General features: G+C 39.9%; 1 protein-coding gene across 1 annotated transcript in view; it reads left to right on the top strand.

The window, feature by feature from the left end:
• The window catches only part of SORCS1 (sortilin related VPS10 domain containing receptor 1), a 310095-nt gene that overhangs the window by 260802 nt on the left and 35622 nt on the right, over positions 1–13671 (top strand). Inside the window, exons 17-18 of the mRNA XM_049810783.1 lie at positions 6195–6308; positions 7324–7495. Of these exons, the coding sequence (XP_049666740.1) occupies positions 6195–6308; positions 7324–7495 (286 nt within the window). The remainder of the gene's footprint in view (positions 1–6194; positions 6309–7323; positions 7496–13671) is intronic.

The raw sequence follows: 13671 nt of genomic DNA, 5'->3' as shown, positions 1-13671 counted from the left end.
GCAGCTTTTTATATTAACATCAATGGTTACAGGACCCAGTCTTGTATACAAAATTAAAAAAGACAACAATCCCTGCCCCAATCAGAGTAGGACTTTCTTTGCTGTTCAAACGCTGGATTTGTATGGGGAAAATTTTATTATCTAAGCTTGTCAGAGCTTGGAGTAAAAAAATGTATCTGTGTGGTCAGGTAAAGTGAAAAAAAAAAAACAAAAAAGTATTATTGCTGTTAATCCTGCAAGTGCTTCTTTATCAGTTCAGGGGAGAAAAATGCCAGTTATAAAAGACATAAAGATTTTATAATGTTTTTTTCTCCTGGTCATAGAACTTCAGGTTCCTTTCCAATCTGTATTCAGCCCATGGTAGTTCTTTCTCAGAGAAAAGGGCACATTTGTTTATTGTTTTACACAGCAACAAAACTGAGTGACATTAGAAATGACTGTAGTTCCTCTAGCCGCGGGAACCTGAACTCTTTTGACAGTAGACATCTTTTATCATGGGCTAGAACCAAAACTAGTGGGGACAGAGGGCTGAAACAGCATTTGCTCTCCGTGCAGGGGCTGAGGCTCACAGCCAGAGGGCAATAGTGCTTCAGGAATAGGGGGGAATGGAAATGTGCACAAGCCGTAGGCAAATCTGTCCTAGCAACGGCCTAGAAACGAGAATGTCCTTCTTCATTTAATTGATTTGGGTAAATGGATGACACCGTTATACGTGTGTGTTATTAAAGCATTAATTTACCTGGTTTCCTTACATTGTGTTCCTTCCTGCCGTTTGAGCATTATTACGGCAATATCTCTTCAATAGAAACACCTCCTGGACACAGATGGAAATCTTTGGTGGTGTTCATCCTTCAGCTACCTGTCTCCCAGGTCCTTTAATAGAAACTTTGAGTTAAGTGTCTCACTGTCAGTCCTCCCTCTGAACCCACTGTCATTAATACTGAGGGCTTCTTCTATCAGTATTCCCATACCTCGCACCTTCGTGGGAAGTATGAGCCTGTTGATACTGGTGCTAGTGGCTTTGGGTAGCCAGAGAGGCACAAAGGAGCCTTAGTGCAATTGAGACTCAGGTCTATTTATTTTTCTGATAATATCAGCAAGGGTCTGGCTAGCTCTTTTTTATTGTCTGGCACTTAAATTACAGACCTGCCTGATAGCTTTAGTACTTATGCTAAAACATCAGAGTCCTGCGTCATGAGAAACTGTCCTGACAAACTGCAGGGAGGCAGAAGGCAGATTCTGAATGTGATTTAGACTCTGTTGGCTTCTTGTGTTACCACTCATTGGTTCAGGCAATCATGCAGGTGCCAGTTCTGAAATACACATACATTTGCACCCTTGGGTTAACTAACTTTGCTTTGTCATTGAGGTAGGCTTGGTTGGCTAACAAGTAGTTATTTTGAATGAATTTTCAGTTAATTTTGAATGCTTGTAGAAAATGCAGACTCACTGTGCAAAGTCCACGGTGCATCTCTGCATCTTTAGGGGCCTAGATATCTACCAGGCATGGATTTACTGGAAAGATTCTGGGGATTTTAGGTTCCCTATTAACATAAGCTGGTATAGCTTGACTCCAAATACTGTGATGCAATTATAATCATATGCCTTCATAGAGCCGTAATTCAAACTGCAGCCAAATCCATCCTTCTCTGCGATAAATCCCATGTCAGATCCTGTAGAACTGGGAAGCAAGCACAGCTCCCCTTTAACACAAATCTACCCTTGCACCATAGTTCAATATTAGACAATGGTATTAAGTGAATAAAAAGGTGGTAAGACTTTTCCACAGCTGTGGCCACAGTTATTTTTTTTCCACAAGGGCTTTTGGAAACTGCAGAACAAAGGTGACTATAATCACAGATACCTCAATTCTACCTCATTTAATGTCTGGAAAGTTTGCAAAGCACAGCATACAAAACCACAAGTAGCATTTTCAGTTGCTGGCATAGTTCGCCTTAAGGTGAAGCTGTTAGTGTTAAGGAAGTCCTGTGGTTACATGTTAAGTCATCTCTTCATTTTTAGAAGGTATAAGTGTGGCTATCACTCATCTGACTTTACTGTTTTTTTTTCTATATCTTAAAACAATGGGATTTTAATAATTTCACATGCATTTACAGTTCTTCCCTGACAGTATGTTTGTCAGGTCTGTATTCAAACTACAAATTTTCTTAAGGGATTTCTTTCCTTTTGATTATTACCTGTGCTGCAAATAATCTTAGATTTACCATGAGCTTTGAGCAGGGATACAGAACTTCTGGAATGAATTCATATCTGTCTCTAATACAGAGAAGGACTTGAAATCCTATTGACTAAGACAAATAGGATTCTGGTTTAAACCAGTAAAAGTAGCCAGGGTAAAACCATCATCAGTTAGAGCCACAAGGTAGGCTGCTGATAAAACAATCCCTGCTGGTAAACGCTCCACTCTTTTTTGATAGGTATATTATATATTTCACCTGAGTACTTTTCAGGCAGGCACAAAATATCATCAATGTATGCAAATTCTAATTCCCAGTTACTAGGCAATGACTCGGCTAGCTGATTGCAGTCTAAAGCTGATGCCATCCCTCTGTCCAGATTTTGCTATACTGGCTTGCGCTATGGCAATCCTATTGATGCTAATGCTTGTTGATTGCTACAAAGCCTGTTGTGCCAAATTGTAGGCAGCAATTTGTTGTCAGCATCAGTGTTCTGCATGCACCAGCCTGTAGCCAAGGAATTCATTAGATTCCAAGACTGTGGAGGTGAACGAGCGGCTGGTGCATCTGTAGAGAGATGTGGAACAGCAATTCATGTCATTTACTGGGATGATATTTCTGTGGGGCCTTAATGAGCCAGGCGATTTGCAAGCCTGAAAACAACACTGTGAAACTTCTGTGCTTAGAACTATTTCTGCTGTGGAAAATACTATGGTTTCATTCTCCTGACTTTGAGAAATATGGTCCAAGTACAGTCAAACCTAGTTAAGTCAAGCTTGGCTTGTCCAGATGTGCAGGTACTAATAGGAACCAAAATTATGGCATGAGTCTAGACACACATATAGTAGGAAATCTCAGACTGATACTACTGCATCAAATTGGACTGTGGGTACTGATCCCCTCTGAGGCAGATTTCACTGTATTATTTTGCTTTGTTTTCACCTAACTGATTACAGGACATTGTGTGTGTACAGTGTTACAGCTTTTTAATTAGTGACACACGATAACTTAGGAATACAGTGCTGCAGAGTGTTGACAAATGAATTACAAAAATATAGGAGTCCCACTTGTATGTAAATATTTGTTTTCTCTAAGCAAATCAGAATAATGTTATTCTTCATTATAAAGTGTATTCTGCAGCTATAGTGTTCTTATTCCAACAAGGATGATTAGAGAAGCACATGGCAGAGTGAGAATAGGCTGGCTGATGCTTCCAAAGCAATTAAGCAACATTCAGTCACTAGCATCTGAGTAAATAGATTGATGAAAATTCAATCAAAAAACTGAGGAAAAGACCATTTAGGTCATCTCCTTCATTGCTGTTTCCTAGAGTATGTTCTCAATTACTTGTAGATATCCCAAGTACCACAGCTGCCAAAATGCTCCTTTGGAACAGTCATGCAGTCTAATAGATGTTTAGGAGTTCTCCCAAGTGATATGCAGCTTTAATTTTCTTTTGCTTAATGTCATCTTTTTAATTTCTCCTTTTTTAGATTACCTCAAAACATTTTATTTTCTTGATTCAGAAGGAAAAGTTGCAGGCGGGGGTAAAAAGTGGTGACAAAGTTCTTCTCAATGTCCTGCTTTTGATAACAAGTTTAAGAAATATAACAAAAATAGATTGAAAAATATGTTCTCCTTTTTTTTGTCTCATATTTTACATCAGTACCAGACTTCTTAAAATTGTTTAATAGTGATTCATTAAATTTTTGTTTTAAGCCATCATGCTTTGGTCCAGAAAGAATTAAACATTTGAAAAAAGTCTTCATTATGTTAAACATTCTTGTTGTTAATATTATTCCACAAATATCATTGATTGCAGTGCTGCCTATTAGAACGTGCTGAATCCAGTAGCCTGACAGAGGTGAGGCTTCTGCAGCTCCGTGTCCCCTGACCCAAGCAGTAGCAAGGTTGAGCATTTTTTTCCTCGTAGGCACACATGTGCGTTGTACGCAGAGTACGTATATGCATATGTACACATCTGGTGACACAGATTAGCACAAACAGAAAACATAGCACTAGCACAAACACCAGTTGCCTCATCCTGTTCCCCTCTCCAGTTAATCAAGATGAAATCCCACTTGTGAAAAATATGTGCACTAAAAACATACATACAATATTGATCCCACCAGTACCTGGTCTTAGAAACCCAGGTCTGTCCAGTATCTGGCCCCTGGATGCCTTGTCTCCCCAGTTGCCTCATGCACACACACGCACACATGTAATAGGTCTCACGAGCAGGTCCAGACCTATATGGCTTTACACCAGTAGTCATTCCCCTAGACCTCTTGGTCTTTCCAATAACCAATTCATGGACCCAATGTCCAGCCCAGACTTATGACCACGTCAGCACCTAGCTCCCAAGTCTTTTATCTTACTCACTGGCTTGTCTGGCTCGGTGCTTACCTGCACGGTACGCACACCCCCCGGTCAGTGCAGTTCTAGCAGCGCGGGCACATGAACCCCTGTGACTCATGGTCTGAGTCCAGCTGCTGAGACTTAGACCACCACACGCACACACCCACAGAACAGATAGCCCCTCACCCAGGAAAATAGAAATGGAGATGCCAGATGCTCTTTTGTGGCATCCCATAATGAGCCGTGTCCCCCTGTGTGCAGTAACCCCTCGCAGTGATCTGCAAAGTGATGTGGGGAATGCCTCTCCTGGTGATGACCTGGTGGGTCTCACCCTGGTGGGGAATGCCTCTCCTGGTGATGACCTGGTGGGTCTCACCCTGGTGGGGAATGCCTCTCCTGGTGATGACCTGGTGGGTCTCACCCTGGTGGGGAGTGCCTCTCCTGGTGATGACCTGGTGGGTCTCACCCTGGCCATGATGGCTGTTCTGTGACAGCCCTGCGAGGAGCTGGAGCAGGGGCTCCACTGGCTCCGATCAGGTTATTGGGGTTCCTCCGCCTCCTGTTTTTTCTCTCTGCTTCTTTATGTATACACAGATAAGTCTTTAAGCACATAATCTAATGCTGCCCTAATCCTGTTTTCTTAGAATATGAGGCTACCTGATTCCAAGACACTAAAGATAATGAGCAAAAAAAGTGCTCTGCAAAGAAGTGCTATTTTAAGATCACGGATCATGTTGCAACTGGAATATTGGAATGGAGGTGGTGGACTCGTATAGCAGTTCTCAGAAATGACATCCCATTAGCATCTCCATTATGGGCTAGGGAGAAAACTTAGTAAAAGGAATAATAAGGATTTTCCAACAAAACAGTCCTCATTACTCAACGGCTGGAGAGTAAAACCACACGTGAATGGAATACTGATCAAAGAGGTTTTTTGTTTGTTTATTTGTTCCACTATAACAGTTTTTATAAAGTCTTTGTTTACCTGGAATCAAAACCAATTTGAACTGTTGTTCAGTGGAACTAAAGCAAATTTAGTCATAACTAAACCCAAATTGGGACAAAAGATTACAGTTTGACTCATTGTTTCTAACACATGATTTTTCGTAGCATTTCCTCTTCCAAACAAAAATAGAATTGAAGATCTCAGCGTTCTTTTCCATTACCAAGTATGCTGTTTATGCCTTCAGCTGAGAGCTCTCTCAGGGCTTTAAATTTTCTTCTACAGCTCATATGATATAGTTTCCAAATACAATTAACTGTTTAGCACTTCAGTTTCCTAAGATATGATTGAGGCAGCAGTGATTGAACTTAGCTTGTAGATCTCTAGATTTTGTTATATTTGAGTCTAGAGTTGAACCTGAGAAGCGCTGTTAGACTGTGGACGGAGAACACTTAATGCAATAGCTCATAAACTACCTGGTCTGGTTCTGCTTGTTTATACTGGGATATATGCAAGGTAACTCTACCCGCCAAAAAAAAGTAGGATGAAGAATCTGTTTATCAATAAAAAATCAGAAATCCTAGTAAAAAGCTTGAGGAAAATCAAAACTTGTATCAATAATAGAGAGCATGAGCTAATACCTGTATTTGTGCTTTTGTTTTTTTATGTGATGATTTCTTTTAATGCTAAAACAGTGATTATGGATATGAACGTCACAGCAACGGGCAGTGTTTGCCAGCATTTTGGTATAACCCATCTTCCTTATCGAAAGACTGTAGCCTTGGACAAAGTTATCTCAACAGCACTGGGTAAGTGGCACACTGGACTTTATTTAGCTAGAGCACCCATACGGACTTTAACCCAATGACAACTACAGATTGCACTACTATAGGTATCTCAAAGCTGGCTGAAGCCTTTGGGACCTCTTCTTCGCTGACTTTGTTAGGGTCCACAGTCTGGCACTCCAGATCTCCACCATGTATGGTCTAGACTTTTCTCTGAAAAATGATGCCTTAAAGAAACTTCTGGGGGGAAACTATAAGGCAAAGGCCAAATCATTAAAGTCTCTGAAAAGACTCCTCTTAAAATAATGTAGGATCAGGTGAGGCAGAAATGGTGGAAAAAAAATTAAAGGAAAGAGGTGAAACTAATGTGTACATAAACTGAAATAATAGATGGGTAGCTAGCCCGAATGCTGATTATTCTTTGGCTGTCTTGGAAGTCAGTGAAGGACGTAGTTTAAGTTAAGATAATGGCCTCAAACTTTATTTCTGATGCAAGTGATTAAAACAAACAAAGGAACCTAAGCTGTATTTTGGCATTTTGTACACTCAAAGGTAGACAGAATTTGCTTTTTTCTTCAACTCTCTTGTTTTTGTAGCTCTCGAGGGTTGCATCTTTAGAGAGTTGCCTCACAACTGATGAGAAGTGGAGAGCATGTGAGAAAAGCTGTTAAACTGTGCCTAACAGTATAATGAATACAATTCCATACTGTATGTGTACATCATTTATTTATAACTTTATAGATATTTAACATGTAACATAGATCATCATATAATTTTGTGTTTTAGGCAATTTATTAGTATGTGGTATATAGGTGTGCTATGCAGGAAAACATTACATGCCATTAATGACAGTATTAACTACTTATACACTAGGCACATGAGGAATGCTTGGCTGAGACAAATGCTAAAATATATTTGGGAATCTGATTCCTTCCAATCTCCTTAGTCTAAAGAAATCTCAAAAATGCCTCCTTGTTCCCAGTTAACCCTGTTATGCTCTCTGTCAGCATCTCCCGCAGGTTTGTCTTTTCCTTTTCAGATACCGGAAAGTTGTTTCTAATAACTGCACGGATGGTGTGAGAGAACGGTACACAGCAAAACCACAGCAGTGTCCTGGCAAAGCCCCCCAGGGCCTTCGTATAATCACATCTGATGGCAAACTGACAGCCGAGCAAGGACACAATGTCACTTTCCTGGTGCAGCTGGAAGAGGTAGGCTCTATTTTTATGTTGCATCCCAGGCCCCATGGGTGTATTTGAGTCTGATTCATGCCAGACGAAGATTGCGAAGTGGTGAAGGAGTGAACCAAGAGAGTGTGGGATAAAGTCAGTCAGCTCCATGATGTAGCTGGGTAGAGTTTGCTCTAAAATGTAACGGATGATGTGTGGAGACGATGAGACTATAAGAGTACTGTGGTGCATAGAGTAATAGGTGGGAGAAGTTGATAAAAACTGGGAACTGGTTTGGTTCGCATATTTCACAGTGGAAATGGAGAGTGCAGGTTTGAATCCTGATCCCCACCCTTAACTGTGCTTTTGACGTCTTGCTGTGTTTGAAACTGAATTTCCATTTTTACTTGCCACTGACTTTCAACCAAACATGGCTAAAAGTACATGTGCAGATCTGTCCCCATCGCACAAGTTGGTACATATTGTTTAGGCATTTGTGGATGAGATCTCAAGATGTCATCAGCAGCATTAAGTCTGAAATTGATTGCAAATGTGAAGCTGATTCAGACTCTGATCAGAGCCTGTGGTTTTGTTACATCTATAACTTAACTTGGTATTTCATTGTTCTGCTCCCTCTATTTCTGAATCCTTAGGAAAAAATCTTTAAAATATTTTTACCTGTTTTTTTTTCCTCAGCACTTCTTTATCTATGTTTAATTGTAGGCTCCTAAATAATAACATTCACAAAGTAACTGTTTTCTCTTTCTCCCTAATCCAGTTTGATTTATTTAAACTTCCATCCTTTTTCCTGTGTAGCTGGCCAATAAATCCTAAAACAACTATGCTTTTACACTAGGGGACAATGTACATCCCTTTACAGCTTAGAGCATTCATGGAAATTACTTCTGGCTCTCTCCATAGTAAATGTCATCTGTAGTGAGGAAAGAGAAATGAGGATGACCTCCGGATCTGAGTTTTGTAGGGATGTGTTGGGGTTTTTGCCTCTCTAATATTGATGCTTTCCCCAGCAAACAGGTGTCCTGATTTGTAAAGGCAATAACATGTAATAAATCATGTCTAACCTGAAGCAGTTGTTTGACCTGAATGTTCATTTTCTCCAAAATGTGGTCACTTTATTTCAGTAGTGACAGTCAAACAACATTGCTACTGTAGATGCTGTCATAACAGTATAAACATATAATTTCATCTGGATAAATTATTGATTCCTGTGTTTAAAGATGAAGAATAAAAAGTCCAAAACAAGATTCAAAGTCTTCAGGCTTTTATAGAAAAAAAAAATCAAAAATTGTTCATTGCATTGCTTTTCTATTCTCAGCAAAATTTTAAAACAGATTGAGAGAAGGAGGTGGGTAATCTGAGAAGTCAGTCACAAAACTATCAAAGAATTATGCCAGTAGTCAGAGGGAGAGACAATCACCCACAGTGTTGGAAACTGAAGACAAATGTCCTGCTCTTCCTTCTATGAGTGTTTCAACTCTCATGTCCTCTAAGAATACCCTGACCACTCAGTCCTACAGGGATCTGCTATGAATTGTTCTGTCTTTTCTGTTGATTCTGATCTTTTTTCATAGCCCTGGTTCAGTATTCACCAGAGCGTGGAAGCAACACCTTCTCCATTGGGAGACGGTGTCTTTCTCATGTTGTGTATCAAGTATGTAAAGTATGTTTTGATGAGCGAGTCAGCTTCTGAGGAGATCTAAAGGGGGCCCTTCTTTCAGTATACCTGATAAGGAAGAGGTTAGCAGTTGCTCTGAGGGCTGAAACAGTATTGATCAACCTCCAGCCTTTCTGATTACTCTCCCTGCTAGATGAATCTTGACCTCCCACTCCTGGATTTGTCAATATAAAGAGCTTACAGAGCAACCAACAAAACTTTGGGGTGAACTTGACCTAATCTGACAATGACTTTGGGCTGATGTTGCAACAAAAGAAATACTCAACAAAGAAGAAAATTTGCCCAACTATATGCAAGGAGTATAAACTGTGGTTATAGCAGCATAATTGTATATACACTAAAGCATTTACCAAATTAACTCTTTCAGTAACAAAAATCACACAACTCGCTAGAGAAGTGAACCAACCCAGCAAAAGAACAACCACCCTTTTATAAAATAGATATTCATTTCACAGAATCACAGGATAATTGAGGTTGGAAGGGATCTCTGGAGATAGTTTAGTCTGACCCCACTTCTCAAAGGGAAACCTTGCAAACAAGGCAGAGGTATCAGAAAACAAGAACTTGCCATTTTCTGTGTAGTTCTGCCTTGCACAGGTATACAGCATAGTACAAACCAGGATGTTCAGCATCCACAGAATCTGTGCCACTCCATTTTTGCAGAAGAGAAGGCATCAGGCAAGTTAAAAAAGGCTGGATATGTCTGTATATGCATGCACGTTTTTTCCCAATGACACATGAAGAAAATGTGCCCTATTTAACCTTTGCCTCCTGGAGTGGTGGTCAATATTTTCAAGTGCTACACCCTGGTGAGGACTCTACCTTTAGCCTTGTCACAGTTAATGTCTTTTAGGATGTAAAAAAACCTAGCAGCCTTTGCTTATGTTGTAGTCCCTTTGCATCTTAACATCATCTCCTGTATTCCTCCGAGACAGTTTGTTCGAAGCCTTCAGATCTGCAGAGCTGTTCCATACATTACAGTCTTCCAGCAATCTTTTTTCATGCCTATATTCCACTTGACCTGCAGGAAAAAAAAAAGATAAGAAGCTGGTGAGCCAAGGTACAAGAGTTCGTTTAAGATTTATACTTCTATTATCTTTCTAGGGCTTTCTGCTCCATCTAAGGAGCCACCTGGGTCTGAAAAGAAGAACAAACTGCAGAGGCAGGCTGACTGGAGGACTTGAAAAGTCACTGCATCTCTGTAGTGGAGGGGATTATTAAGAGGGTAGTGAGAGGCAAATGGCAGCAGTAAAAAACTGATGTTTTCACTCAGGTGTGGGATTCAGGGGCAGGAACCACAGCACAGGGGTTTCTTGTACAGCCTGCTTGTGCCTGTGGTGATGCTCATGGCCAGGACTCTGTCATTCTGATAATAACACAATGTCAGTAAAAGATGTCTGAAGAGAAACAAGGACAGGGCATTCAGAAGTGTTCTGCTATTGAAGAAGACACAAAAGGAAAATAATCACTGAAGTCTGTGCAAGTGGAGAGGGGGCAGGCACCAAACCCAGCAGTGTGTAGAGCATTGCTGATTTCTGAGAGCTGGGATTCTGGCCCAGTTTCTCTAACCCTGACTCACATAAGATTTTCCTGTAAAGCATTTATATCTGGCAGCATATAAATATCATTAAAAGCAAACCCAACCAACAGCTCATACTTAAATGATCTGAATGTAAGAATGCTTTCCAAAGCAGTCTAACTTTCCTGTCACCTTTTAGGATTTCTGTATGGCTTCTTAAAAACTGTTTGCAAAGTCACCTTGCACTTAATATCTTTGGTCCTGTTATTGGAAAGGTTTGTCCAGGTTAGTTCTCCTATTAAGCTGGGTATAATCATCACGAAATTCTTATTGGGTGACAACAGCCAGGAAGCATCAATTTTTCCTTTTATAATTAGCATGTGTCCTATTGTGTGAAGCATTATGGAAATGTTTAATAAGCAGAGCACCGTACTTAAGCTGGTTATTTTACTCTTAAATTTCCATTGAGCTAAGCAGAATAGCAACAGCATCTTTGTCACTAAGTGACAGTACAGGAGAAAACTAGTTATGCTTAAAAGCAAATTTTCCCATTGCCTCAAAATGCTGCCAGTTTAAAGGTTAATCCTTTGCCCTGGCCTGGGCTGAATGCACAGACCCAAGGCTTGTACCTCTCACACTGCAGCGTTCAACAACAGAGTTGTTTCTCAGCCTAAACAACCTGAATCCTTACTTTATTTTTGCACAGCAACAAAAGAAACTGAAAAACAAAAATTACAAAGCCATTTTTCCTACTGAAGTTCTTCAACCCAATGTCCTTGACATATTTTGCTGCTCTGTTGTAGAAAATAGAGGAATTTTATTAAGTGGGTGTTGTTTCTGCGTGCCTTGCTCATCACATGGTCGTGTAGTTCTCTTGCCTGTCACAAACCCAATTGTTATTTATGTGTTTGAGTTATTTGTATCAACATCAGACACTTGTGCCTGCTGTACTGCTTCAGCAGAGACACTGAAAGCTGCAGCCTCCAGAACGTTATTCAACACAATGGCTTTCAAACTTGTTTCGTCTGATTGCTCATACATCTCTGCTGAGGAAATGGACGGTAAAGACGTTCAGGGCAGAAACATTCAGGGCTTTGGCTGTTTCATTACAGATAATTCACAGAGAAACTGCCTCCTCTAATTTATTTTTTATCTTGATAAAATGACAGCCAAAGTCTTTGACATTCCAGGTCTCCCTCAGTTCTCACTTGACAAAGTCACTCCACTGGGAGTAGATTTTGGCTTGCTTTTGACTACTTGCTGCTGCTATATGATATTTGGATTAGACTAATGTGTAGGGAAGGCTCATTTGTTTCTACAGTTCAGGCCGTGGGCTAGAATTCAGGCAATCTGAACTCATTCCTGAACTGCACTCAGCTCCTTCTGCATGACCTTGAGTAAGAAACTTAACCTTTCTGCTTTTTTATTCCCTCATATGAAAACAGAGCTTTGCTTTCTCCCTTATGCCCTCCATGCCTTTCGCTTATGTGCTGAATGCTCATAAGGCTGGAGAACTCTCTCTTACCATGTGAATATACAAATGGAGCTCTGTGAATTTCCTAAAGACCTCTCTGGTTTTCTGTAATGACAATGTTAATAAATGGCTGTACAAGGTACATTGTCTCTCAGGTGTATTTAATGACCTTGGAGACCCTGCTGGGGGGACAGTAACATTAGCATTTCCTACCTCAGCACTGTCATTTGGTGCAATTCAGAATTCAACTCAGCTGAAGCCTCTGGAGATGAACTTAGCATTAGGATTGTTTTGATTGTTGATGTACTTAAAGATGCAAAGCTAGTAGTACTTAAAAGCACAGTCTGTATTTTTTCTTGGTATCCTACTGTGTTCCCTCTTTTGGTATCACAAGTTAGTAATGATTACAGAAATATGAAATCTTCATCCTAACTTTCAATGGACATGCTGAATCATGGCTGTTTATCTTACTAACATCACCACATTCCTGTTAATAACATACAGATGAAAGATCAGTACATCCCCTCCCCCATGCCACTGTCATTTGAATTATAATTGCATTTTCTGTGTTACTAGTGATGCCAAGGTGGTTGGGAGAAATCAGAGCCTTTCATGCATTTTTAAATTCACTGCTGAAATTCCATGAAAATGTATGAAAGTTGACCTCGCCTTCATGATGGCACACAGCACTACAGTCTTCTAATGCACTTCCAGTCACACAAGTTGAATTATTCTGCATAATCCTGAGAGGCTGTACTTATTGATTCCTGTGGAGCACAGATCTAGTCCTGTAGAAAAAGCTCATATCTGAGTTGAGCTGGCACAACCAGCACTCAGAATGAATGATTTGATTAGTACAATTAACTCTTTGGTGTAGAAAAAGAAGTACATGTGAAAAGTATCAGGCTATTTGCTCTGATAAAAGACACATTTCTATTCAGTTTCTGATTTAAAAAGTTAAGACCATCTCTCTGAATGCAGGAATTTACACAGGAAAGCATGTTTTTCAGTACTTCATCAAGTTGGACTTGAATATCACTTTGAAATTAAGCATATGCTTTTAAACAGACCTACACTAAAGGTATCTCATGCGTAGATATTCAGTTGCAATGGAAATATCTTTGATGGATGTTTTCTGATGGTGACAGGAAAATACCAGAGGAAAAAGGGTTAATCTAAAGAAAGCACAAAACATTAATCCATGAAGACAATCCAACAACAGCAGTGTTGTCTCTTGCAAAAGATAATTAAGTCCATTATCAACATCTGTAAGGAAGACACATAAGTCAGTGCATAATTGAAGATTTAAAAATTAAATCTGAAACATGGGAACCAAAATGAAAAACCTTGAACTGTGTTTCATTGTTTTAATACTTCTATTTAGATACAAATACTGGAAGCCAATAAGGAAAATTCATTATTACAACCTTCTGGGCAAGATTCAGACAGAGCGTTTGAGAGAGAATCCTGCTAGGTGGGTCTCACATCTCACATACACCAAAATACTGAGAGCTGCATAAAAGTAATCA

The sequence above is a fragment of the Accipiter gentilis genome, chromosome 9, assembly GCF_929443795.1.
Source record: "Accipiter gentilis chromosome 9, bAccGen1.1, whole genome shotgun sequence".
Classification (NCBI taxonomy): domain Eukaryota; kingdom Metazoa; phylum Chordata; class Aves; order Accipitriformes; family Accipitridae; genus Astur; species Astur gentilis.
Note: the sequence above shows the minus strand (reverse complement) of the source record. Positions and strands in the feature narration are given on the sequence as shown.